Consider the following 26,670-nt stretch of genomic DNA (forward strand, 5'->3'; position numbering starts at 1 on the left):
TAAAGTACTGGAAGAACATGGTATATGTAGTCCATGCAAGATCATGGTTCCTACGGTCCATGGAAGATTTTTGACATTGGAAGCTCTAAAAATGTGTAAGATCAACAAATCCAACCTCCTCAGTCATTTTAACAGCATCCATAGTTTGTAAACAGAGAAACTTTAAAAGGAGAAATGCTATTCTATATACCTGCAAGGCAACAGTGTCAGATAAGCCTGTTCTTGAAGCAGGATTAGGATTCAGTTGCTTGACCATAGGTAGATAATGCAGTTGCTTGACCAAAGGCAAATGTTAAACATGGAAGCACTAAATGGGTCATTGCAAATTGATTAGAATACAAAATGATTTGTACAAATCACACATATAAAGTTATTTGGAAAAAAAATAATCTAATAGTTATAACCTATATCTCTTTGAAGGTTTTTGTAAGAGGCAGTGTAATTTTAAATTCTAAATTTATAACAATAAAATGTAAAATTAATTTTTTCTTAAATTGTATCATATAATAATTGTAGTTCGTGATAGTTTATAATAAATTAATATATCCGTGTATTGCTCGGCTCTAATACTAGTTCAACAAATATGTGAATTTTCAATTGAATGGCAATGCAATTATTTAAATAAAGATATATAAATATAATTCAGCTAAATAGTTTCCCTATGTGTGAGTGGAAAATAGGTTTTTCTGTAATTTGTTTGTGACTTGTACCTTAAATAAAAAAAGACCAAGAAAAAATAAATAAGGCACTTTAAGTTGAGGAACAAGTTTTTAAGATGGGTAATTCATATTTACTTTTTATCTCGCCGTGGCTTTAATAACTAATGTAACATGCAACCTCCAATTTTGCTAGAGTCGGTTGCAGAGAATCTTGAAAAATAATGCATTTCATATTGTAGAAAAAGAGGAAGTGTCAAAATAGGGAAAAAAATTGTTTAAATTGATTTCTTTTGGTCTTTGTTTTATCTTGGTTTCTTCTTCCGGGAGCCTTGTCCATGTCACACGTTATTATTATTTTATAAAAATAGAGATACGATAGCAACTGATGAAAAATGGTGACATATTGTAATAATTAGTATCATTAACATTGAGGGACCACACCGCAGGAATAAGAATGGGCAGATTATATATATATATATATATATATATATATATATATATATTGAGTTGAAACTATTAGTAGGTACTGCTCATGCACCATGCACCATGCACCATCTTCATTTCACAATCAGTTTTCAGAAAAAAGAAAAGAATCACAACCATCATGAGAGACTTAAAGAGAAGTTCTGTGGAGCGAGCCTTGAGGGAAACAAAAGTGTAATTGTTGTGAACAGCTAGATCATAGAAGCCATATCCATCAGCAATTAACACCTTCCAATTTATATCTGATCTCAAGTTGAGAATGAGAAGCCAACACACACAAGCTTCAACTATTACTACTTCTCCCTCAAAGTTAGCTAGCTTATAGTTAAACAAACAAATCTATCCCAAGAGCCTGTACTTACACCTGTGAGCGAAAGAGGTCAGTTCTATACTCTCTTTTGCCTCTTTGATGTTTACTGTTTGGATCTCACTTTTGCCACTAGTTAGTTGGTCAATTGACTCTAGTGTTTTTGTGGGAATTTCTTAGTGCTATATAATATGGGTGCATGGATCGGCAATTTGGTTCCGTATGCATGGTGCTAGCTAAAGCCTTCAAAAGTTATAGTTCCCTATATATATATATATATGTCCATTCATTTAAATGTGATTTTGTCGACTAATTAAATATATAATTCCCTTCCTTTCAAAGGTTATTCTTTCTATACGTGTTTTTTGACAATGTTTTAACAATATTACAATACAATAACTTGCTTTTGAATTGATTAGTGTACGTAGAAAGTAGAATCCCTCAAGGTCAATCTTTGCTCCTACTGGATAATTAACTTTTTCAACACCTAAAATTCTCTTATACAATGGTCTGAATAAAGAATCAAGGATCTAACATTAGTAAAACAATTAGGGGTATGGAGCCCCTTCTGAAATGGTGTGAAAGCTAGGATATGGCCTCTATCCTTTCTTGTAGGTACTGGACCCTGTGCAAGGTTTGCACTTTGCACTGCTTGTAGGCACCTGAAAACTTCAGGGCCATATCCTTTAATTTAACTGCATACAGAAGAAAACAAATCAAATTAAAATCAGTGCATTGAAAGTTTTAATTATATACCATAGATACCTATGTTCTGAGAAACATACAAGATCAATGACAAGTAACATTTGATAAGCAAATAATCAGTCCTTTTTGGATGAAAATCTAAAATTAATGGAAAAAAATTCACACCTATCTATCTAGCTGCAGATGGAGATTTTTTTAGTTAAAAGAATTTTATTTTTAAGATGAGAAACTAAAAGTAATGTTAGTATTATAAGGTGAAATTTAGAGAACTTTTTTTTAATGTGAAATTTAGCGAACTTTGTAGCTTATGTTTTATTCTTTTAGTAAATATGACTAACATTTTATTCACTTAGTAATGCATGTGTCTTGAAAAAAATGTACTTTTAGAATTTTAAAAAAATATAACAAAAGAAAATTCAATGAGAAATTTCATTTAATTTCCAGAGTATGCGAGAGTTAGCATTTATAATTATAAAGTACTTTGGACTTGACCTGTGCATTAAAATACTAGTTATAATAAATTTAAAATACAATGACAATAATAAAAAAAACAAGTTTTTGTTTTAAAAAGAGTAGCTAAATGAGATTTGAAAATTTAACGAAAAAATTAACCTTAAAAAATTATAATAATTTTTGCTTAAAAAATCCTTTTTCTTAATTATATTGATAGCACCATTTAGTTAGAACTGTTATGATCGGTTTTCTTCTTTCTCTTTGTCATTGATTGACATATGGATAATAATTTTGGAGGCTCCTTTCTTTCTTTCTTTATTTTTTGTACTAATTTATAAATGAATAAAAAATAAATTTGTTATATATATATATATATATATCATTAGATTTCTATTGGCATTTCAATTTCTTGACCAATTTATTTGGACATTTCAAATTTTCAAGACTTGCAATAATTTTGGATAGATGACTAGCCATACAGTACTGGTATGATATTTTTCTCTCATATATATATATGTGTGTGTAGGGTTCATGCATGGTATATATCACTTGATTTGCTGGTAAGGATCACAAAGCTTTATTTCAACCTTCTGTTGCTTCTGAAACAGTGAAACCCTTTTGTTTAAAAGCACTAGTTAATTAATGAGATTTGGAAAAACTGGTGGTTCTGAAACTTTTTTTTTTTTTTTTCATTTAAGAGAACTTGTATTTGTCCACAAAGGTCTTGAGTGAAGCCATTTTCTTTATACCTGACGATTGAAATAGCTAGCTAGATATGGTTGGGAAAAACTTGATTTCAACACTGGTTTGTTGTTGAATATTACAAAGAGAAAATGTTGTTTACACTTTGAGGGTTTCAAATAGGTCGTGTACGGAGCAAAATTATTATTGTGGACATGGTAGTTGATTTTGACTGGTTTCTCGTGTGTCATGCTTCTTGTGTTTTATTTTATCTCGTCAGAACCTTAGTTTGATTTTTTTAGAAAAGGCAAAATATTTCATTAAAAAAACAATAAAAAAATTAATAAATTGTTAGTTTGAGTAATATTGGACTCGATCCTTTTAAGCTTCGAATTTTGTGAATAGAAAAAACATAATTAAAAGGGAAAAACCTTACTAAAAAGGGTCAGACAATCAAATCGACAAAATTAATATATATTTCGTATCAATAATATAATTAAAAAAATAATAAATAAACAATTGTTGTACTACTAGCAGAATAAACACCGGCTACCTTGTATATTATCTCTGTTTACTACTTTCTCTTTGTCATCGATTGACATAAGGGTCTAATGATTTTGGTGGCTCCTTTTTTTATATTTTTGGTTAATTTAAAATGAATAAAAAATTAAACTGCTTCAATATTTATCCCTGACAATATGTTCTTAATTTTTTTATTAGATTAACATTCTTTTAATTATATGGATAAAAACTAAAGAAACAGTGAAGATAAAATGGATATATAAATAAATAGAAAGCACGGTCCTGATCATTTAATTAGAAAAATAAATTAAATATAGTCAACTAAGTAAGTGCTTCTACTCGGAAGTATAAGGTTGCCCTCAGACTATACAATATTAGATTTCTTTCTGGCAATTCAATTTATTTGGACATTTAAAATTCTCAGGACTTGCAATAATTTTGGATAGATGAGTACTGGTGCCCAGAGATACCTGATTTCTTCAAAGTCTTCCTCCCAGAGAGGCACTTTGAGAGAATGATATTATTTTCTTGATTATACTTTCTGCAACTATAATATTGACATCCTCATATTACTACTTTGAATATAAATTGTATGGATAATTAATTACTGACAATAATGAGATATGACAATTTAGCTATCTCTATAATGATTTAGAAGTGTGGCATAGAAAAGCAATGGCAGTGGTTGATTACCAAAGTGTTGATCTTGTGCTGAGTGTGTGATAAATGATAATAAGAGGAGGTTTTTCTATCATCTGAATTGCAGCTTATACCAAATGCTTTTGTGAGGTTGCCACAGTTACAAGGAAGGATCCCTGAGGATGTGATCCTGAGAAATGCTAGTGAGAGAGCGTGGCATGTCAAAACACGATATGTTGAAGAGAAATTATATTTTGATGATGGGTGGAGGGCTTTCCATCAAGAAAACTGCTTAGGACAAGCAGACTTTCTTGTCTTCAAGCATGAACGGAGAAATGAGTTCGTGGTACTAATCCTTCAATTATCAACACAGTGTCAAAAGCCTTTGGTAAAGATGGAGGAGGAGCAAGCAGCAACACAACTAGTTGAGGAGCCAGACAGCTCTTCCGATGATGATGATGAAGAGAGTGGAGAAGAATTCGGTGCTGGATTCAATCTTCAAAGTCATCATAGAAGAGCTTGCAAAAGTAAGTTTTATCTTCATCTTGAGAACTAGTTTTTTCCCATTTCTCTTCACCTACTGCTTGTCCTTGTTTAGGGGAGACTGCATCAAGTTCCAACCCCAATGCTGAAGATCCTCTTCCACAATATGTATTTGATCCAGAAATCTGTATTCATCCGGAGAATCATTTTTTTAAAGCAAAGCTCTACAGAACTAGACCCAATGAATTGGTTAGAATTCTTATATTTCTTCTGTCCTTTTAACTTGCATCTAGATATTAGCTTTTCAGACACGAAAGCACTGTTAGATGAATTAGTCCATTTGTTTCAAATCTTTCTTCCCTTTGGTTTGGTTTGTAAGCCCTTTTAATCTCTCTGCATGTTCCTTCTTCACTTATCTAATGATTTGATTCCTCCCTGTTGCAGCATATTCCAGGAAATGCCATTCAAGAATTTTCCCTTACTCTTCCTGAAAAGATCACCCTTATATGTTGTCAACCCTGCCAGCGCAAGGTATAATTCTAATAGTTACTTACCATTTTTGACAACTATATTTCATTGTGTACTTTCTTTGCTACAACAGGATATTCCAATGAATGAATTGGGAGACTATCATCATAACTTGACACCCATCCGCATAAAGTATCAGGAAGTGACAGGAATAGTGTGTAGGTGGCAAGATCATAGAATATATATCAAGGGTTGGGCAAGCTTTTGTAGAAGGAATAAGATTGAAAGAAATGATACATGCTTCTGTGAAGTTATATCAGGGGAAGACCAAGTAGTAAAAACACTACGGGTGCATGTTGCTAGGAGGAGATGAACACCACGGGTGCATGTTGCTTATTTTTAATTAATTACATGCTGTAAATATTTTTAGGAATTATTACTTATCATTCTCTTATGTAATAATGGTTTCTTCCATTTTCTCATGGAATGGTAACCATATTTGTCTGTAGTTGGTTGCACCATCATTTAGCTTACACTATGTCACTGCTTGGCCCTTTGTCTTGTTCTGCTTTGGACAACTTCTATTAATTGGATTAGAATTTGAAATGTTGTTTGTGGACTTCAATTCTACTTGTTTACTCTGCTACTAGTTGTTAAAATTGTTTCCTTTTCGCAAAATGTTGGAACCAGTTTAGATCGTAAGATTGGTCAAGTGTATATAATTCCTTATTATATGTTATATGCTTTGTACCCTCATTTTATAAAATAATGACAAAAACATGTAATGCTGAAAATGAGATTCTCCAGATTGCATCCATCATGAATGGAATTGCTATAGGATTTATTCTTCTTTGAATTGAAGCATCTCTGGAAGAGACTGAGTGAGAATCTCATAAACTTCATTTTATTAATGCATTTATTGTGTTTATAGAAGAAAAATAAAGTGGTATCTTTCTTCAATTCTTTATATTATTCAGAACTCAATTGTTCATTACATGAATTTTTATTTGGAAACCAGGAATTGTACACAATTTGTCTGGCTTCTGGCATAAAAACTAGGTAGCGTATATACGTCAATTTTTAAGTGAATGACAAAGTAAAAATTCTTTATATTGGTAGCGTATGTATTATTTTCTCTGTAACTTATATTTGTTTATGAGAAATATCTAATTAAAGATAATTGTTCAATAGTTATTTAAATAAAATACATTTATTTTGTGTAATGCACATGCTAAAATATTTGTTATATTATTCTGAGTTGTACAAATTTGTTCTTTATCATTATAAATTTTTAATTTTTATTTATTTATAAGAATCAAAGAAAATATTTAAAAATTTATAATAACTCATATCCGATTAACTAGTTAGACTAGTTTGATATAAATCTTAATTATATACAACAAATATTTTTTTGGATAGATATAAAATAAACATTTATTTTATGTAATATGAATGTTAACATAATTGTTATATATAGAGAGAGGGGAGGAAGGGAGGATATAACATAAGAGAATGAGGATCATTATTTTCATCGTTAGATTAAAATAAAAGGTTAAGATTAAAATATTTAAATTCAAATTAAAGTCTTGTTTAATTATAAAGTTTATATAGTCTACAAGATTTATTAAATAGAAAATCAATTGTTTTAAAGATTTAATTTATATTAAAATTATGGATGTTTGTGGGGTGTATGTGCTGATTTTGGTCAAATGAAAGACTCAATTCATCAAATTTGATTGGTTTGGTTTGGTATGGTTTTTATAATTTTTTTAAAAATCCAATCCAATCTAACATATTCATGAACGGTTTGTTTCGGTTCAGGCCAACGGATTACCCATTTAAATTTGATATTTTTTTTCTTAGAATTACTATTTTATATCATAATTCATTCAAATATATAATACAATTAACACAATATTATCAAATGTCTGAAAGTAATAAAATTGATTTATGTAATACCATCAACATAATATTCTAAAATAGACTAATACAAATTAAAATAAAATATTATTCAATGAAACTTATTATAATAGTCTGAATCACAATTATTTCATACAAACTAATTTCTTGCAATAAATTTAGTGGAAACCAGGTTTGCTACCACCAAATTTGTTGCAACCAGCTTTGCTGAAACAAATGAATAAAATATAATTCATTAATATTATAAACATAACAAAAAAAATAAATATGAAAAAAATAACAATGTACTTGAAAATAATATTGTAAGAAGTTTTAAATCAATCACCACCATGACCATCGTCGTCGCCATCAACATGACTGCCAATGTAGATATTTTATTTTAATCTAACATATGAGAATGACTATTCTCATTCTCACGTGAGAAGATCATTCTCGTATAATACGTTTTATATATATATATATATATATATATATATATATATATATATATATATATTAAGAGTTAAGTGTCTATGTATCAATAGTATAAAATAGTTTTAATCCCAATAATTAAATGATTGTGTACAAATTTTTTCATTGTCAATATATAATATTTTTTTTTTATCAATGTTTTAACCATTTTATATATTAAATCATATTTATTTATCATATATTTTTTGGTTTAGTTTTATTTTTTTTATCTTTAAAAAGTTTAATTTGATCATTTATCATTTTTTTAATTCATTCTACTTCTTAATTTTTTTTAAGTTTAATTTGATAATTTATTTTAGTCTTTTTTCTAGTTTAATCATTCTTAAGATTGACACCATTAATAATTTAAGAATGATTTTTTTTTTTGGTTAAAAATGAAGTGAAGGAAAAAGGGAGAAAACTAAGTAAAAAAAGTTAATTTTTTAAATGATTGACAAAATTGATTTTAAATAGATTAAAAGATCAAATTGAAAAAAAAAACATAAAAAATTAAATTAAACTTTTTAAAAAATAAAGGATTAAAATGAATCAACCAAATAAGATAAACAACCAAATAAACATTTAACTTTAAATTTTAAATGAGAATTGAATGATAAATTAAAAACAAAATCAAAGTAATATTGTGAGACTTGAATAATAAATTAAAAAATAAATCAAAGTAATCAAATAAAATAATTATTTTTTTTAAAATTAATTTACTACTTCTTTAATTAATTTTTAGATTTAATTTGATCTTTTAATTTTTAGAGATTCAACTAATTTTTTTAATTTTTAAAATCAATTTAATTTGATTGGTGTCATAAAATCCATAATATTAAGAAACATTATTGTGTAATTACCCAATGAAATCTTATCTATCACAAAATGCATATTTAGACGGTAGGATAAGATTTAAATGATAAGATAAGATTTAAGTGATTTTAAAAATTTGATTTGATGACATAATTACTTAAATTAATTTAGATGACAAAATAAGATTTAACTTATTTTAAAAATTAAAAATTAGAGAATCAAATGGATCCAAAAAAATTAAAGGATTAAATCAAAACAATTTTTAAAAATTAAAGGAAAAAATTCAATTCGAACAAAAACAGAGGATGAAGCTTACAAAATTAATTAGAAGAAAAAAAAATTTAACCTTATTTTTTGTTTTCCTCGAAGAAACCCTCATCCTCTGTCTCTCTCAGCCTCCCTCGAGACCCTCAGTTCTCATCTCAGTTGAAGCTTTACCCTCGCCGCACCTCCGTCGCCGGTAGCGTTTGAGACGAAGGAAATCGCAAGCTTCTGGCGGCCTCCCCCTGGACGACGGCGACGCATTTGGTATTGAAAACTGACGTCTTATCGGCCTCTGAAAACAGGTTCGCACTTTGAAGTTTGAACCCTTATGTGCTCTGTTCAAACTCCTCTGTTTAACCCATTCTCTGCTCTGTTCGAATCCCTTTGTTGAACCCTTCTGTTTGGTGCACTTTGAATTGTAGTTAATTATGTATCTATGTTACTGCTCTTTAATGTATTGTATGTTATATGTTCAGGCTGGGAATCCATGGTGCTGAATTGATTCTATTGTTCTTGATATTGTATCATTTGAATTTATGATGTGATTTTAAGATAATTTTTCAGTTTCAGATTGTCCTGTGGTTCTGAGTCTACCTACTATTTGTATTTCCAGAATATAGAATATCACTATTTTTTATGATTTTTTGCAAGTATAAAAGTTTGCAGGTTATGAATTATTTAATTTTTTTATTTAATATCGATCGAGTCAATAACTTGTCCGAGTATGATAATATTGCTGTCAATCACTCCATTCAATTCAATTTTGTGCAACAGTTTAAGCAATGATGAAGTTTGATAGAGCAGATGCCCAGTCAATTTTGTCCCATTTCAAGCGCAAAGACAAACAGATTAAACTTAAGAGCAAGTAAGTAACATCCTCATTCTCCTATTTCAACTTCCTTTTTGTTTAATTACACTAATACCAAAATTGCTGCAGGTGGTTACTCGGGATTCCTCTCACTAAATATAAGATGAAGAAGTTGAAAAAATATATCAAAAATAGGTTTGTGCCTCATTCCTTCAATCATTTTGCTTCTAGGTTTTCACTCTAATTACAGTTTCATTCTATATTTTTCTGTCTTTAGGTATTTGTCCGAGTCTTTAATCAGGGAAGATGATGTAAGCATTTGTATTTCCTTTCTTGTATTTTAACTATGGTTACTTGCATTGCTCTTTGAATGATAATTTGATAATCTTGTAATTGTTTCAGATGTTTTATGAGTCTGTAAGAACTCATGTTGAAGAAGCCTTTGGAATGCACCACATTGAACAAGAGAATCATGTCACCGTGGATGATATTGATTTGATTCAAATACCAAACATGAAAAGGTTGATATCATCGTGCCTTGATAATTTGACTACCAAGGGTCTCTACCTTCTTGCTATGATAGTTACTGGTGGCTCATTCAAGTCTGAAATAACTCGTTGCAAATTGAAAAAGGTTATCAAGGGTTCTCTTTCAAGTGTTCCGGGTAGCAAAAGCGACAACCGTCTGGAGACTCGTAAGCATATTTTTTCTCTTCTCACCAATCCACAGAATTTCCGAGACAGGTGTGAGCCTTTGGCTGCATTAAGATTCCAATCTCATCATGCTGCTGTAGAAAATATATTGCGTGGACTTCAAAAATTGCCATGTCAGGCCTTGATTGCAATGCGTAGAAAACTTAAAGGAGTGAAAGCATCAATACCTCAGTTACAACCTCGCAGACATGGATGGACACGGGACCATCTAATCAAGGTAGTGAAGAAAACCAGTATGGAAATGCTTTCACAACTTGATAGAGAAAGTGAGCTGCAAGAGCCATTAGCCAAAGCCATGGCAGTAGCAGACTTGTCACAAAAGCTGAATACTGGTTGTCATAACATATTTTCAAAAGAATTTTTCCAATTCTCCCCGGAGGTGAAGTCCTTGCAAAGTGATATTATGAATGCTATATGGTCTGTTAAGAAAGTAGTGACAGTGCCAGAACTAAGAAATTTACAGCTTCTCATAGAACCGAAGGCGGTAATATCAAATAGGTCCATACGGACAGCTTTTGTGAATTTTTTGATTGAATTTCTTTTTGAGTGCAGTGATATGGATAGTGTTCCAAAGTCTCTATCACAGACCCTAGATGTTATTAACAGAGGTTCTAATAGCTGCATGAATGATTTATTGTTCAAGAAGAAGTATATTGAGGAAGAAGTTGACTGCATACTAAACATGAGTGCTTTGACAAAACAAATTGTTTTGGATTTGTTGCCTGATGATGAATTGGATAAAGACTTTACTGATGCTTACTCGGAACAATTGGAAGAAAGTGATTACAGCAGCAGCGATGATGATGATAATGATAGTCAACTTGTGGAGGATATACAATTCAGAAATGGAACATCTGGTTCAATGTATTCATTCTGTGAAGGAGAAAGTATTGGAGAATTTGTGCCATTTGAGGAAAATGTTTCTTCCTCCCCACTTACAACTAGTGATAAGTTGAATAGTGGTTCTGAACAGCATCAAGCTAATAACTGTGATACGGTGGATTTGGACTCCAAAGTTCATAACACTCAATGCAACATTTTTACTGACCAATGCCAAAGAGAAAGCACAGAGATTTTCCATACATTTATGGCCTGTAAAAATAATAATTCTTCAGTTATTTCACCTGACAGAGAATTGGACGAAAATGTTGTAAAGAGAAATGAATTTTCTGAATCTGATGCTAAAGTAGATGCTACAGACACAACAGATTTGTTTTGTAAGGAGAAAGAACCCATGCCCACTAAGTGCAGTGAATGCAAGAACCAATACCTCGCTATCCAAGATGCTTGTGATAAGACAAGTATGCTTGCATATAATCTCATAGGTCATTTGTTGGAAGAGTTTGTCATGACTGAAGGCCTAGATTTAAACTTGAGCAAGAGTTTATACCTCACTGGTAATAATCGCATTGAAGATGTTGAAGGTATTGAAAGTTTATGCTATCTTCCCTATTTTAACCAAAACATATAATATAAACTATACTATTTCTACCAATTTATTGCTACTAATTGCAAGAGGGATGAAGCAATGAAGATTAGTGATCACCTTGCTTTCCACTTTTTTTCTCATATTTTGAGCTGAAAATGAAATGAGGTATTGGAATAGTAATGACAAAATAACCAAAAAAAGTATGCTTCTACTAGTCTGCCTTGTGCACTGGTTTAATTTATTGTGAATAACATCTAACTACTGCTTTGGCATACATTTATCAATTATGAATATAGAGATTTGATAAGTTGCATCCAATACTGCTAGGATAATTGTGATGTCTACCTGATTACTTTGTTCTGTTACACACTGATACAGAAGAGCAGTCATCATCTGGGAAACATGCAAGAGATTTTGTTCAAGTAATTGAAGAGCTGATTCCTTCCTTTCCAGATAGGTATTTGTTGCATTCCTCAAATATGGTGGCATAACTAAAAGTGTTGTATGTAATGTGCATGATTTTATTTTCCTAGTTAACCCTTGAGAACTTCTAACTTTATTCATTTGCTTCATGTGGAGTACCACTCAGATTTCAAGCAAATATATTAGATGATTACTTGGCCATATAAGTGCATAATAAACAAGCCAAAGTTATGTCTCTTAAGTATGAATAACTCTTGTGTTTTGGACATTGCAGTAGCATTGAAAGACTAAAGATGTTGATGGGCTTATGATAATGGGTGTTGGGTTTAAACAGAGAAAATTTTGAAATGGGCTTACCCATTTGTGAGTTTATTTCGCAAGGCCTTGCTGCTTCCCTCCAAGAAATTTTATAGGTCTCAATCAATCCTTTGCTATAACATAAAGAGCCTGTTTGGTTGCAGCCTGGAAGAACTTCTAAGAGCTTCTCTACTGGTATAAGCTCTTTACAATTTAAAAGTGGTTTATGGATGTATATTTTTTCAGCTTTTGCAAACATTAGAGCTCTCAGTTGAGCTTTTTCTGAAGCTACAATTTTCAGGTTCTCCAATTCTCAACTTTTCGGCAAGCAGTGCTACATTTTTTGTTGGACAAAAATGTCCTCATAAAAAATTTGAAAATGACCAGTATGTCCTACACTCTCAATTGCACAAAGCCACGAAGCCTAGCTCCTCTCTTCTCTCTCGTTTCGTAACATAAGGAACCCTAACTCTGATTCTCTCTCTTGGGTGTGATTCCTCTGTTCAATCCCACTGTTCGGTTGCAATCGCTGCTCTTGAGGTATTCCACATTTCAATCTCATTCTCTGATTTCAATATTCTGTGATTTCAATCTCCTATTGTTATATGATGTGAATTGAATCTCAAGTTTATTTTTGTTTTTCATTTGGAAGCTATTTGAATGATTGGTGTGTGTTTGGATTTGTGAGAATTTCGATTTGGATTAGCATAGAATGAAATCCAACTGTTTGAGACTTTTTGTTGATTTATCTGTGTAACTAACCTTATTTGATGGTTTCTCCATTGGCTTGTAATGTGGTTCCTCAACTTGGGCAGTGTTGGAGGTCAGTGTTGTTTTTGGTTCAGTGGAAAACTCTGGTAGAAACTGATCATGGGTTCCAGCTGATGGGTATTGAGTTTCTGTTGTACTAGATTGTTGAGGCAAGTGTTTGGTCATTGATTTTGGTATAAGGGTAGTGAATTTTAGGTTCAATAGAAAAAGATAATTCTGATGAAAATTGACCATGGCTTCCAAATGAAGGGTATTGAGTTTTTATTGCAGTAGATTGTTGAGGCTTGGTCCCTGATTTTGGTAGAAGGTTACTGAATTTTGGGTTCAGTAGTGAACTCTGGTGCAAACTTATCTTCTGGAAGGGTATTAAGTTTTTGCTGCACTGGGTTGTTGAGGCTATTGTTCGTCATGGATTTTGGTGTAACTTCCTAGTGAGCCATTTATATCCAGTTTAGCAGTGGCCACAGTGCATCATGGTTTAATCATAAATTTAATCGTAGTCAAATAGAGTATTTGTCTTGCCTGTTCAATCTTCAATCTAATTTTCAAAGCATTTTAGCTAATTGTGTCGGGTAATGACTTTTTTGTCTGTTCTTTTCATATGAATAGAAATCCTTGAGACTAGTCAAGCCATCAAATGTCAGAGGACAGGGGAATTGGATCCACTTGATGAAAACTACGAACAAAATATATAGTGATGAAGAAGAAAATGAAGTTGGCCCTAGTACAACCACATGGGATGCTCAAAGTGCTTTACTAATGGAACAAGTCAAAGAGTCGATTAAAAATATTTTTCCAGCACGAATTTAATTTCTGTTTTTTTTTAATTAACTACAATACTTATATATCTTTTAGTTTTATTGGAAGACAAGGTTACATGTTCATGAGATGGATATATTTGGACAAATTTATATTGGATGACATGGTTATATTATATATGTCGTAAATCATAATTGCACAGGTAATTATCAAATTACTATTAGGAAGGTGAGTAATTAGATTGTTAAAAAAATAATGTAAGAATTAGATTTTTATTTTGCAAATTATTGACGTAGAAAGCCGTACAATTGGACCATTCTTAAAAATTATGGCATGTAATTGAACCTTTTAATTATATTATTTTTACAAAAAAATAAAGAAAATATATAAAGAAACAAATAAAAAGTTAAAATAAAAATAATTTCATTTAATTTTATGACCATTTTAGTAATTTTAATAATATAAAAGAGAAAAATATTTATTTTTAGTAATTATATTTAATTTAAACATTTCATTTAATTTCTATGACTTTTTTTAGTAATTTCAGTAATATAAAAGCACTTTTATAAATTATCCAAACACTACTTTTGTAAATTCTTCTTGAGAAGCACTTAAATGTGTATCATCCAAATACCTAATTAATTAATTTAACAAGAGATTTTCATAGTAGAGCTTCTGGATAAGCTCTTCTCCTAAAAGCTCTACTAAAAAAGCTTATCCAAATAGGCCACTGTCATGGTAAAAGTAAAAGTCCAGTAAAGAAAAAATGCGGCATGCTAACAGAACATTTTCAATTACATAATTGTTTACTTATGTATGCTACAGTTAGCTGTGCAATTAGCCTCTCGATCGAGTTCATAGCATCCCAAACATCCACATAGTGCGTTGTTAAGAAGAAAGGCAGCATCCTGATTCTTAATTCATAAGTGTTTTATGCCTCATTTGAATGTATATTTTGGTCTGAAAATTAATTGCAATCTATCATTGTGCAACAACCATTATGTGGGGTGGAGTTCAATAAATGACTCAGGAAAAAACATGGACTTTTTGGTTCGATAAAATGACTCGCTGAATTTATTTTGTGTATAAAAATGGATGTGTTTTCTGCTCCTGATTTTTGAAAGCCAAGAGGTTATCTAATTTTTCTTCATTATCAAAGTCTGCTTAGTCTTAAAATTTGAGAAAGCTCAGTGGTCCTGAACTGTGAAACACTGGATGTGTTTTGCCGCTTAGTAAGCTCTGAAGAACCTCATGAGAAGATCCGACAAGAAAAAAGAGACAACATTTACAAGATATTTATGATTTTATTAATTAAACTATCTAAAGAATTTTGAAGAAGCAATTTTCATGAGTTTAGTTTTAGACTATTGTTGAACAACTTTTTTTCTCTATTCGAGTTTAAGAGGGGGTTTCTCAGGTAATTGAACAACACATACTTTGAATTTATTTCTTTTACAGTTAGAATTAATTGTAAGCTATTAAATAAAATTAAAATGTGTATCCAAATTAATTTGAACCACAATTTTTATACTAAAACACTGTCAGGGTTGAAAGAATTGAAAATCTAGGACTAAGGAGACCAAATGGACAATGATTAAGACATTGTTTGTTTATTGTTTTTAATAGTTTTCTAACTTAAATTTGTTTGTTCCTTCAATATATTTAAAATTGTTTGTCCCATGAGCACATTTTTATTTTGTAAAAAATTGTTTCTTAAATACTTTAACATAACATTTGAAAAAAAAAGAGAAAATATCTCCTACTATTTCTGTTTTTTTTTTTTTTAAATACTTCTTTTGAAAACAATTTTTCAAAAATTAATAGAATTTGGAAGAAAAATTAATTGCTAAGTGGTGTAAAATTATTTTAGAAATCAGTTTTTAAAACCAAAAAATGATAAGTGAATCAAACATGCCTTATATTATGGTACCTGAAACTTGCCTAACCACATAATTATGGTAGCTCACTACTTATGTTCATAATTTCTTGTCATTTGGCAAGGAAAAAGAAACAAGGACTGAAATATACAGTTTTTTTTTTTTTTACTTTTGATCATATTTTCTTATTACAAATTTGTACAAACTGAAGATTGAGCTAATTACAACTATGTTGTCTACAACTGTAGACTTCTATGCAGCTTTAATCATAGCATATAGAGAGAGAACTACATATTTAACATGCTAGTGCTAGTGCTACCATGTGAGTTTATCTTTCTATCTTCTAAAAACGAGCACCCTAAAAGATTGCACTATAACAAATATTTGACCCAATGGCCATAAATGACACTTGCAAGATCTTCACAGAAACTGAAGAAATTTGCATATGGCATAGGTGGCTAAAAGGCCAACTCCTCCAACCAACATGGTTTTAGAATCCAGTGTGAACCAAAATTCACATAAGAATGAGATAAACTAACAAAATATTGTTGTAGCAAGACTTGAATTTTCACAATGAAGCCTTGCATCATATCATACACTATGAGCTATCTGACAAGAAGCAACTATTGCTTCCGCGGCTTCTAAAAACACAAGGCACGTCACGGACAAGAAACTTCACAAAACGTGTGCCAATGTCACCCAAAATTTCTGTACATTCTTGCAAATCCGAGTCATTCACCAACATCACCCATTCCTCTTCATCATCAAGATATTTGAGCTGGAATGACCCATTTTGCAATTTGAACCTTGTTGCAACTTCTTCATATAGCTGGAAACAACCTGAGGATGGATCAAACTTGAAACGTATAGTATCACCCCTATAGCTAGCTTTCACAATCATTTTTGACCCACTATCAACACAATTTGACTTGACTTTTGAATGCTTTTGTTTCTCGAAGCTTTGAGAGCATGATGAGCTGCCATGCATCATTGAGCCAGAGCCATTGGATGAGTGTGTAGTGCTTGAAGAAGTCGGATGGTTATGTTCATCAGCTCCTTCTACCCTATCTACACCAACTTCAACCTCATCAGTAACCAAGGATATTGAACAAGTTTGTTCAGGACAATCCTGAGTCTTGGTCCAAAGGCAGGATTTCTGGCATGATCCATCATTCATGGCCATTGATTTTGAATCATCACAACAATCATCAGAAGAAACATTGTCTTTCTTCAATTCTCCCTTACTGCTATTGGAGTTAAGAACATTTCTTGAGTGCACAAACTTGTTTCTCACCAGACAAACACTTTCATCATCATTCAACTTAATTGTAGAATTCTCCCTAGTGCTTCCAGGTGCTGGAGCTACTGAGACTGTTTTTTGTGTTGCCGGCTTTGGATCTTTCACAGAACTTTTCTTAGGAAACACAAGATATTTATGTGCATCAATTTCCTGCATGATTGATCCTCCGGCAATAAACCCCCCAGTATAAGGATCAAACTTCAGTCCTCCTTCCACTCCCTGGACAGAATCAAGCACAGTTTGTATCTTCTTCAAAGAACGGTTCACTTTATTTATCTTGCGGGATGGCCATCTTGAAATTCCATGTTGCCTGCATATCCTTTTTAGAGTTGTTGGGCAAACTGTTCAAATAAAAAAATGTTTGTTAACGACAAATCCGTCTTTGTTAACTAGAATTACCTTTCAGAAATGTTTAACATAACTTTAAGATAAAATCATAGAGCAACAATAGTATATGTTTTCAATTTAAATTGTCATTAACAAGGATGTTAATGAACTCAACTCAGGTTTGACACTACACTAGCATATTTGATATCTCACTCTGTAACATCTCTCTTGTATCTTTCATTCTAAGCAATTCCACCATAAAACGTTCAATGAAATTACATTCATTGTTTTCCCTAGTAAGTAGTAACTTTGGGAGAGGGAAAAAAATATACATACAATGGCTTCTATAAAACTTATATGTATGCAACCAAGCAACTCAAACGATTACAAACATCCCTCATATAACCCAAAAACATTAAACTGAGTTAAAAATTGTGAATAAATTAACATAAATAACAACGTGGTCTCACCACCAATGCTTTTTGCAGCATCCTTCAGACTACCGGAAAAGTATTGTTGGAGAACACTCAAACTAACATTCTTCTCCACTGTGCTTCTCTTTTTCTCAACCTGCTTTCTTGATCCATTCATTGCCTACAAGACAAATTCCTACAATGTCAAAATTCAATTCCAAAAAGACATTAAAAATCATTTCACCAACAAGTTACAAAGTTGAAGCATAAACTCTATCAAATCAATGCTCCATTTTGTGACATAAATGAAATGTGATGGACATTCAATATTTTGTCCCTCCGTTCTATTCTGTGATCACAGTTACTTGGAACAAATGCTTTCTCAAACACAGCATCCATTTCATATTAAATTTCACAAAGGTAAAAGGATAAAGGATACTGGTCAATATATACCTGGCTATGAACAGCTTCAGTTCCATTATTTCTCATGTTAGATGTCTTCATGGACATCTTCTGGACCGAATCATGGTCACCATTTATGAATGCTATCTCAGAGTTTCTCCTGGACATTGGAAAAAAACCTGAGACTTTTTCCTTTGGAAACCCACCTTGGGAACCATCTATTCCTGTTAACTCAGCATCTGAAACTGTCCTCAAACTCTTACAAATTCTCCGCATGGTACCTGAGAGATTGTCCAATAAAAGTTGCTGTTCTGAACTCCCTGTCATATTGACAGGCAGAAAGAATTCTAATATGTAATCATCACCATTGGTATAGGTACTCCTTAGCCTAATTGCAACTGCAGCATTCAAGTTATATTTGCGTGCGTGATGAACAAGGGGATATTCACCAATATCATATGTCTTCACATCAGTATAGAAGAATGGATGATTTGATTGAAGAGCTTTCCCAGCTATACCTTGCCCTTCCTCAAGATGATGTTCAATGCATGCATGAACAAATCCTCCTACCCCTCCATCATTTACATAGCAAGCTGATTCTTCAATACATAGGACACATTTTTCATTAGAACTTGTATGACCCTCTTTGATTCGTATTCTCTCAGTTTCATCTCTTATTCCCTCACTGTAGCAACAAGGAATCCATGTTAGTGCAAGTGGCAATCTATGTGCATGACACATGGCACGTAACACATCAATTATCTCTGTTAAAGCAACTCTTTTGTTACTTGATAAACACTGCAGAAAAAGAAGCAATCTTATAAGAAGTTCACAAATCCAGATAAAAACACATCTCAAGCACTTCTACTCTTCATAATTCAGAAAGTTTAGCTTTGTCTTTAGACTAGGGGAAAATCAATATGATAAGTCGTCATAATATTGACTATCAATACCTGAGGAAGAAGTCGTGGAGGCATTGAAGTCCTTAAATTTACAAGCTGCTTAAAATCATCATAAAGACATTTATCATTAGTACCTTTGATGATAACATAATATGGAAATATCCAAAACAAAAAAAGGTCAGTTTTCTAAGTAGGTTGATAGTGCATCCATAACTGAAATGACTGAGACGTTTTTGAAACATATTAGCACAATCCTAGAGGTTTCTCAATCAATTAAACCAAGCGTACACTTTAAAGTAACTCTGCACTAATGAATATAGGATGAGCCTACACAAGATGATTTTTATGGTTCCACTTTTTGCAAACTAGTACTAGTTTGATCACAAGAAATATGAACACACCATACACATCCTGAAAAAATCTTCTTGCCTAACTGCTCCTCAACTACAGCAAGAGGTCAACATCAAATATATAAAAAATACAAGATACTTTGTCAGACAAGGTAGAAACTTCTCCATGATAACCTTTGTACTAAGATAGCCAAGTCTCTAATAGAATAACACAGATTTTCCAAACAGACTCAACATAAGAAGAAATTGAAGCATATGCTAGAAATAGCAAAAGAAAAATCCACCTGGAGTGCATGAGAAAAAATTTCTAATTCTCTGTCAAAATTAGCCTTTTCCTTTGTAGTGACTAGTTCCAATACAGCACATGGCACTTGAGAGTGCACATCAGATATAGGAAGAGCAATTGATCCACGAATCTCGTGATTCTTAGCATGCTCCAACCTTAAATACTCAGTTTTATTGTAGTAACCAACATTGGAGGTCCATTCAGGAACATGTGATATAAACACGCGAGCAGGAAGCCCAGGACATGTTCTTGTCTTTCCTTCTGCAGAAAATGTAAATGCCCTTGACACTTCACGATACCCTGCAAGCTTTGGATCTAACAAATACGGTTGTTGACTTGTGCTTAAGATGAATTCATCACCATGCTTTGTTGGCACCCACACCTGTGCCAACATTCCCTCATCAGCTGATTCCATAAAGAAGGACAAAGCCCTCAGCATTCTATCATCAAGCGACCTACCTGGTGACCTTGAGATTATGTAATTGCACATGTCTGAGGTATTAACTTGCTGAGATTTGCCATTAAGTTTTTCTTTTGAGTCCAAGTTATTTGAATCATTTGCTTCATCTAAGAACCCAAGATGGATGTCCATTTGCTGAAATATAACTCTCTCAACACAACTAGGAGAACTTTCCATACCATTGTGAAATTCACTATCTTCTGTCATAAAGAATGAACCATTGCTTTGTTCCACTAAATTCAATCCATCAGGTGGTGGATATGGCGCTGAGGAAAATAATGAAAACACATTAGCCACACTCAGATCAGTCATGGATGGGCTATTACTCCAGCCAGCATAGGTATCAAAGTTCATGAGCTCTGAGAAGTTGCTAAACATGTCCTCTGAAGATGAATTTTTCTTTCCACCATCTACCGATGTTGATTCCTCCAACTGAGCCCCAGGAGGTGCGCAACAGCTAACTTCCTTTCCCTCAGGGGAAACATGGTCTTCCATGATTAGGTTGAAGAGAAAAATTGAACTTGAAATTTGACCAATGTTAGAGTTCCTTTGAATTAAAATTTGCACCAGAGGCTTCTTCCCAGTTTACCAACATCCTAAAAGTCTGCAAGATTAACATTGTAAGGCATGCACAATCTCAGCAAAGTGTAAGAATTCAGGAAATTAAATAAAAAGTCACACAAAATTCTTTTGATGGAAAAAGAAAAATGACAATCTCAACCACTCAAACAGAAAGGAAAACAAATTGAATTATAAGATGAATATGTAGATTCTGGCAATTCACTGAGCACTGTGTTGAGCTGATTGAAATCCCTATACATTTTAATCTTCTAGAATTTAATTAAAATACACTTTTTTACACTATCATTCAATCTTAATTTGTCATATGTTAATTTTTACTATAATTCTATAAATACTTTAAAAGCCATACCTTAGATGATTTCTCATCAGTTTATAATGTAAAAAGACTGTATATAAAAATTAAACTCAATCAAAAATTCATCTCTCTATTGAACTATCCTCGCCTCATCATTAAAAAAAATCACCTTACTTTAAAATCGCGTATTTGAAACTTGAGGGGATTGGGATTCAGGATTCAAAAATCAGTCCAAAGTCCTCTTTTTAATAAAAGTCCTAATTAGTGGAAGTAAATATAAGCAACTCATCACATCTTAGAGTCAAAAATCGCCAACCAACTAATGAGTAGACACTAGCCACCAACTACCCTAAAGGCTAAAGCTATTATTTAAAGCCTAAAAAGAATTCCAATCTTAAAATCAGGAACAACTGTATAGCAGCAAATTTAGCATAAAAGATATTTTAAACATCATACCACGTAAACAAACAACAAACTGTTTTAAAAAATATGTATCAAATTTAACAATGAAACTGGGTTTCTTAGAAACCGGAATGCTTGTATCCGAGCAAGTGCAATCAGTGAAAGAGTGTAATACAGAATAAAGGCACCAAGACCAAGGATTTGAAAAGAGTGTCAACCACTTTTAGCAATGAGAAAGGGTGTGAATGCAAGTTGTTCAATGGAACGTGAGTTTGACTCTCACTTTCAATGTGAAAAATGTGAAAACTTCATTAGTGAGTAATTTATAAGTTGTTTTCTGAACTTTGAGATCTACCTTGTTTGGAGTGAGCTTTTGGATTCAATTCAATTTGCCTAAACTTTATTATCTAAAAAAGTATGATATCCTCAAATTCCAAAAACTTGAAACTTGCAAATCAAAATTCAGAATTTTCACACCCCCCAGGAGAAGGGAAGAGACTTTTATAAGAGGAAAGGTAAGAGAATAGAAGTGAGTGGTATAAGTCTTTTGCGGCAGTTTCACATAAATGGGTTACTTAAAAGTACACAAACTGGTTACTAAAAATAGAAATCCGTTAACCTTGATCGACCCTTCTCGGCCTCAGCCTCAGTCCCAAAAGCTTTCTTATTATGGACAAAATAAAATAATAACTGTACTCTGCCCTTGTGTTGTGTAATTAATTAATTGACGTGAAACTACCAAACCACCAGTATTCAAGTGGAATCAGGAATCTTATGTATAGTATTCAACCAAAAAATAGAATCTTATGGATAGACAACTATATTTCAATAAACAAAAAAAAGATCTTATATATATATATTATTCTGGTGACAGATTGCGGACATTGAGAATGATGTACTTTTTATTTTTTGTTTTTTTAGAACCTTAAGTTGTCTCCTTAGGTCATTTTAGTACCATTTATACTCTTTGCGCATATATTTAATATCTCACTTTTAGAATTTTTTTTCCAGCGGTGTTACTAATATATATATATATATATATATATATTTGGATACATATAAGTCATCATATTTATCTGGATAAAATATGTTTGAGATTTTTATAAAATTTAAAAAATATTAATTTGTTTCTATAAATTTTTTATATTAATTTCATCATTGTAAAAATAAAAAAATATTTTTGTCGATCCTCAGTGATAATTCCATTAAACAATTTTCTTATATGATTAATATACTTAATTATTATTTTTTTCTACTTCTCAAATACAATCTGAAGATAATCTTATAAAAACCAATCTAATCATTGACTCGGTCGAGGTAGTGGGTTAGTAGTTCAATCAGTGAGTCAATAATTGGTCTGGTTTGATCCGGTTTATATTAAAAATTCAAAATTATATATGTAACTATTAAGAAAAGTTTATTCATATTCCAAAATCCAAAATAACAATTGATAATAATAAAACATCAAAACGAAGTCGTAGAGGTGATCCATTTTTTTGTGTGCATAGCCCAGTCCGGATTTGTAAAGTTGGGTTGGGTTACCGGGTTCCTCAAAAATCGGTCGGGTTTGGTCGGGTCATCCCGAACCACATGTATGAATGGTCCAATAGCAAAACCAGCCTAATTAGGCCACTAGCTCCTGGTTAGACTGGTCCGACTGGGCGGGCTGAACCAAATTCCATAACATTGGAAAACACCAGAATTTACTATTACTTCATCTTTCTCCCTGGTCTCATCATAAAGTGCGAGAAACTTGTCCAAGAAGTGATGAAAAATTGTAATTTCTGGGGGTGTTTAGTTGTCATAAATTATTTAATTCATTTTAGGGGGTTTAGTTGACACAAATGTTTAATTTATTTGTAATCAAATTATATGTGCAAGTTTATTAGCCACATCAGGTTATTATCTAACAGAATTACCACTAAAAATTAATAAAAATATATTTTATTTTTATAGTGACCAAATTAATACAACAAATTTATGAAGACAAAATTAATATTTTTTTCAATTTTACAGAGATCTCAAACATATTTTATCCTATTTATTTTGACACATTAAACAATTCTTTATAAACAAATACAAATTTATAATAATAATTATTATTTTAACGTGTTTAATTTATTACATTTTTTTGTTTGTAGAAATTAAAGATAGTCTCAAGTGATTTACAATAAATTAATAACTTACTTATCATTATTTAACCAATTAAATTAGATCCTTTTTAACTCAATTTATTAAAAATTCATATTTACATTTTGATTTTTAAAAGTAACGATGGAACATAACAAAATAAAGATGATTTATTAGATAAAATTTTAAATATTTATTACTCAATAAATCATAAGATAACTTTTGTTTTATGCATAACATCACTTGAAAAGTCAAAATTCCCATCAATTTGAGACCATACCAACCTAATCAAAGTCAATAGAAAGCAACCAAGTTTTCATATTCATCATATTTAACTAATTTTTGTTTCAATTAGTGATCTGAAGAATTTATTAAAGCTAACTCCGTACGTCTGCTCAAATGCTAATTTTGTTCAAGTGATTATCTTTTGTGTTAAAAAATATTGGTGCATTAAAAGAGTGAAACATAATCAATCAAAGCTATGATCTTGAACAAAATATATAAATTATTGTAAATTTTATGACACTCTTTTAATTCCTATTAATAAAAAAATATTAAAAATAAAAAGAAATAAATTTTATCAATTTTGTTGAATTTAATTTTTTTTTCATTGAGATTGTAAAACGTACATCCTCAACCAATAAAAACTCATGTATCCATATCTTTTTAGTAGTTATTATAAAAATTAAAAAATTTATTATATATAATAATCTTTTATTAGATAATAGTGTAAAAACTCTTTACATATTAATGTATAAATTTTTTCTCAATTTCGTTAGAAAGTTTTTAGAAACGAAAAAATATTTGATAACTAAAAATCCAAGGATAAAAAGTACTTGTTAATTGATTATTTTTAAATTTAGATAAATATAGATATCTCCATTTTTGTAAACAAGTAAGAAAGTTGTTCTTAATGTGCATTATATAGTATATATTTTTATATTTTATCGTTTCAGATAAATACTTATAATCAAATGTAGAGTTTTCAACTTACTAAAAAGTAATATCGTTTTAACATCATTTGTTTAAAAGATTTATAAAAAGTAATTGTATTAAATAAATATAAAAAACTGAAAACATTAAAATAAAAAAGAAGAAAAAAAAATGTTGTAGATCATTTAGGTTGAGGGGAAAATATATTTTCATAAAAAAATGAAAATATATCACCATATTATCATTTATTTCTTATTTTAAAAGATTTTTTCACAAAATAATAAAAGTGAGATTTTATTGTCCCCGCTATTTAATGAACATAATTTTAAAATCAAGAACAAGTCATAAATTTTAATTATTTATAAATAATTTTTTTATCAAATTAAATCAGTATAAATGTTTTTAATGGAAATAATAATTAAAATTAATGACGTAATGCTTATTTATTTCTAAAAATCAGAAGAAGAAAAAATCCACAACAGATATAATGAAAGAATTTTTATATTATATATAAATATATAAAAGGGTATCTATAAAGAGTCTGGAGAAGTCATATTCGTCTTTGATGAAATTTTAATCGTACTGCTTGTCAATGTAAAAGTATATAATATTTTTCGCTTTCCAGGTCCTCAACCACAAAAATGAAGTGTTTTGTATGATTTTATCGATGTTTTATCATTGGTAATTAATAATTCGTTGATTATGTATGCTTTTATTAATTATGTACAAACTGTGCGTGCACCCATAATGTGAGAAGGCTAATATGTAACATTAAAATTCCTATAAATCTTTAAAATCAAATAAAATCATTTGATTTCAAATTGTTTATATGTAAAAAGGTAGTTTTCACACCAAGTTATTCAATGATAATATATATGGTTTAAGCTTATATTGATAACTTTTTATTTTATTTTATTTCATTGTCTGGGTTGATTTTTCTTTTCCCCTCTAGTCTGTGGAGGAAACTTGTACGTATTGTTTAACAAATCTATACGTGAGACGTGGGTGTGATTACTGATTTCTTGAGGCGAAAAAGCAAAATATGATGAATTTAAAACTATTTCACGTTACTATCCTAACATGACATATTTTCAGCGACATGAAATTCTTTTATATTAAATATAAATATAACAGCAAATCAAGGACTCCAGAACAGAAATGCATATATGGTTCACTTGTTTATGATTTATGATTAAGTCATGATTCATGAACGCTTGTTTTGTTCCCATAAACCCAAATGGGTGTAATTCAAATAACAACACACCTTGAATTTTCCACAACATAAGTTCGATTTATATTACAAATCGAGTGATTATAATTGTTTGTTAAAAAAAAATATATAAAAATAAGAAAGACCGCTAACTTTTGAGCATGTTCGAGAAAGTTTATTTTTAGAGATTTTATTATTTTTTTAGTAAAAAGCTGTTTACAAAAATGTTTTGAACAATCCCTGATTCTCAATAAGTTATTTTATTGCATCGATTATTTGAAGCTTAAAATTGCTTTTCGACATTTTTCTCTCTCTAAAGGACATTATTCCCAAATTACTCCCAAAGTTTCCAATAACTCTTTTCCTTTCACCTTTATACTTATGTTTTTCGTAATTTATTATGTAAAACTGACTTTTTGTTGTATCTAAGCAAAATTAAATCTTAAAATCAATTTATTAAAAAAAACTGATTCTAATAATAATAATAATAATTGATTATATATATGTATAGCCAATTATTGAAATAATCTATTTTTTCACAATGGTCAAGATTTCATATCATTTATTAACGAGTTGCTTTTAAATGAACCTACTTTTCTAACCCGTGCAATGGCATGACATAATTAAATATTAAGGAGTGTTGAAATTGAGAATTCAATTATTTTTTATTATATCATGTATATCTTTTACGTGAGAATATTATTCAAGTGAAATAGAATTATTATAATCAGTTAAGTTCTATATATACTTAACA

At 30.8% G+C, this 26,670-nt stretch overlaps 3 protein-coding genes across 9 annotated transcripts; 2 read left to right on the plus strand and 1 right to left on the minus strand.

Moving 5' to 3' along the window:
- Positions 1–4,485: 4,485 nt before the first annotated feature.
- LOC114380279 (B3 domain-containing protein REM20-like) lies at positions 4,486–6,025 on the plus strand. Its single transcript, XM_028339280.1, has 5 exons — positions 4,486–4,494; positions 4,577–4,976; positions 5,048–5,181; positions 5,377–5,463; positions 5,534–6,025. Exons 1-5 carry the CDS (start codon positions 4,486–4,488, stop codon positions 5,771–5,773), a joined length of 870 nt encoding a protein of 289 aa, XP_028195081.1. The 3' UTR covers positions 5,774–6,025.
- Positions 6,026–8,915: 2,890 nt separating this feature from the next.
- On the plus strand, positions 8,916–14,222 carry LOC114380034. Of its 3 annotated transcripts, none has more exons than XM_028338933.1 (9): positions 8,916–9,149; positions 9,622–9,712; positions 9,785–9,850; positions 9,933–9,966; positions 10,058–11,792; positions 12,176–12,254; positions 12,495–12,712; positions 12,789–13,057; positions 13,898–14,222. In XM_028338933.1, exons 2-7 carry the CDS (start codon positions 9,630–9,632, stop codon positions 12,529–12,531), a joined length of 2,034 nt encoding a protein of 677 aa, XP_028194734.1. In that variant the 5' UTR covers positions 8,916–9,149; positions 9,622–9,629; the 3' UTR covers positions 12,532–12,712; positions 12,789–13,057; positions 13,898–14,222. The 3 variants fall into 3 exon arrangements, with proteins under 3 accessions (XP_028194734.1, XP_028194733.1, XP_028194732.1); XM_028338932.1 differs by having other exon boundaries at positions 12,806–13,057; XM_028338931.1 differs by having other exon boundaries at positions 12,819–13,057.
- Positions 14,223–16,096: 1,874 nt separating this feature from the next.
- LOC114379153 (protein NLP9-like) lies at positions 16,097–22,343 on the minus strand. 5 transcript variants are annotated; one of them, XM_028337756.1, is made up of 6 exons: positions 22,263–22,343; positions 19,903–20,968; positions 19,320–19,364; positions 18,418–19,164; positions 18,022–18,145; positions 16,097–17,565 (listed from the first exon to the last, which is right to left on the minus strand). In XM_028337756.1, exons 2-6 carry the CDS (start codon positions 20,857–20,859, stop codon positions 16,523–16,525), a joined length of 2,916 nt encoding a protein of 971 aa, XP_028193557.1. In that variant the 5' UTR covers positions 20,860–20,968; positions 22,263–22,343; the 3' UTR covers positions 16,097–16,522. The 5 variants fall into 5 exon arrangements, with proteins under 5 accessions (XP_028193557.1, XP_028193553.1, XP_028193556.1 ...); XM_028337752.1 differs by lacking the exon at positions 22,263–22,343 and adding an exon at positions 21,999–22,217; XM_028337755.1 differs by lacking the exon at positions 22,263–22,343 and adding an exon at positions 21,862–21,968.
- Positions 22,344–26,670: the final 4,327 nt, after the last annotated feature.

The sequence above is a fragment of the Glycine soja genome, chromosome 12, assembly GCF_004193775.1.
Source record: "Glycine soja cultivar W05 chromosome 12, ASM419377v2, whole genome shotgun sequence".
NCBI lineage: Eukaryota > Viridiplantae > Streptophyta > Magnoliopsida > Fabales > Fabaceae > Glycine > Glycine soja.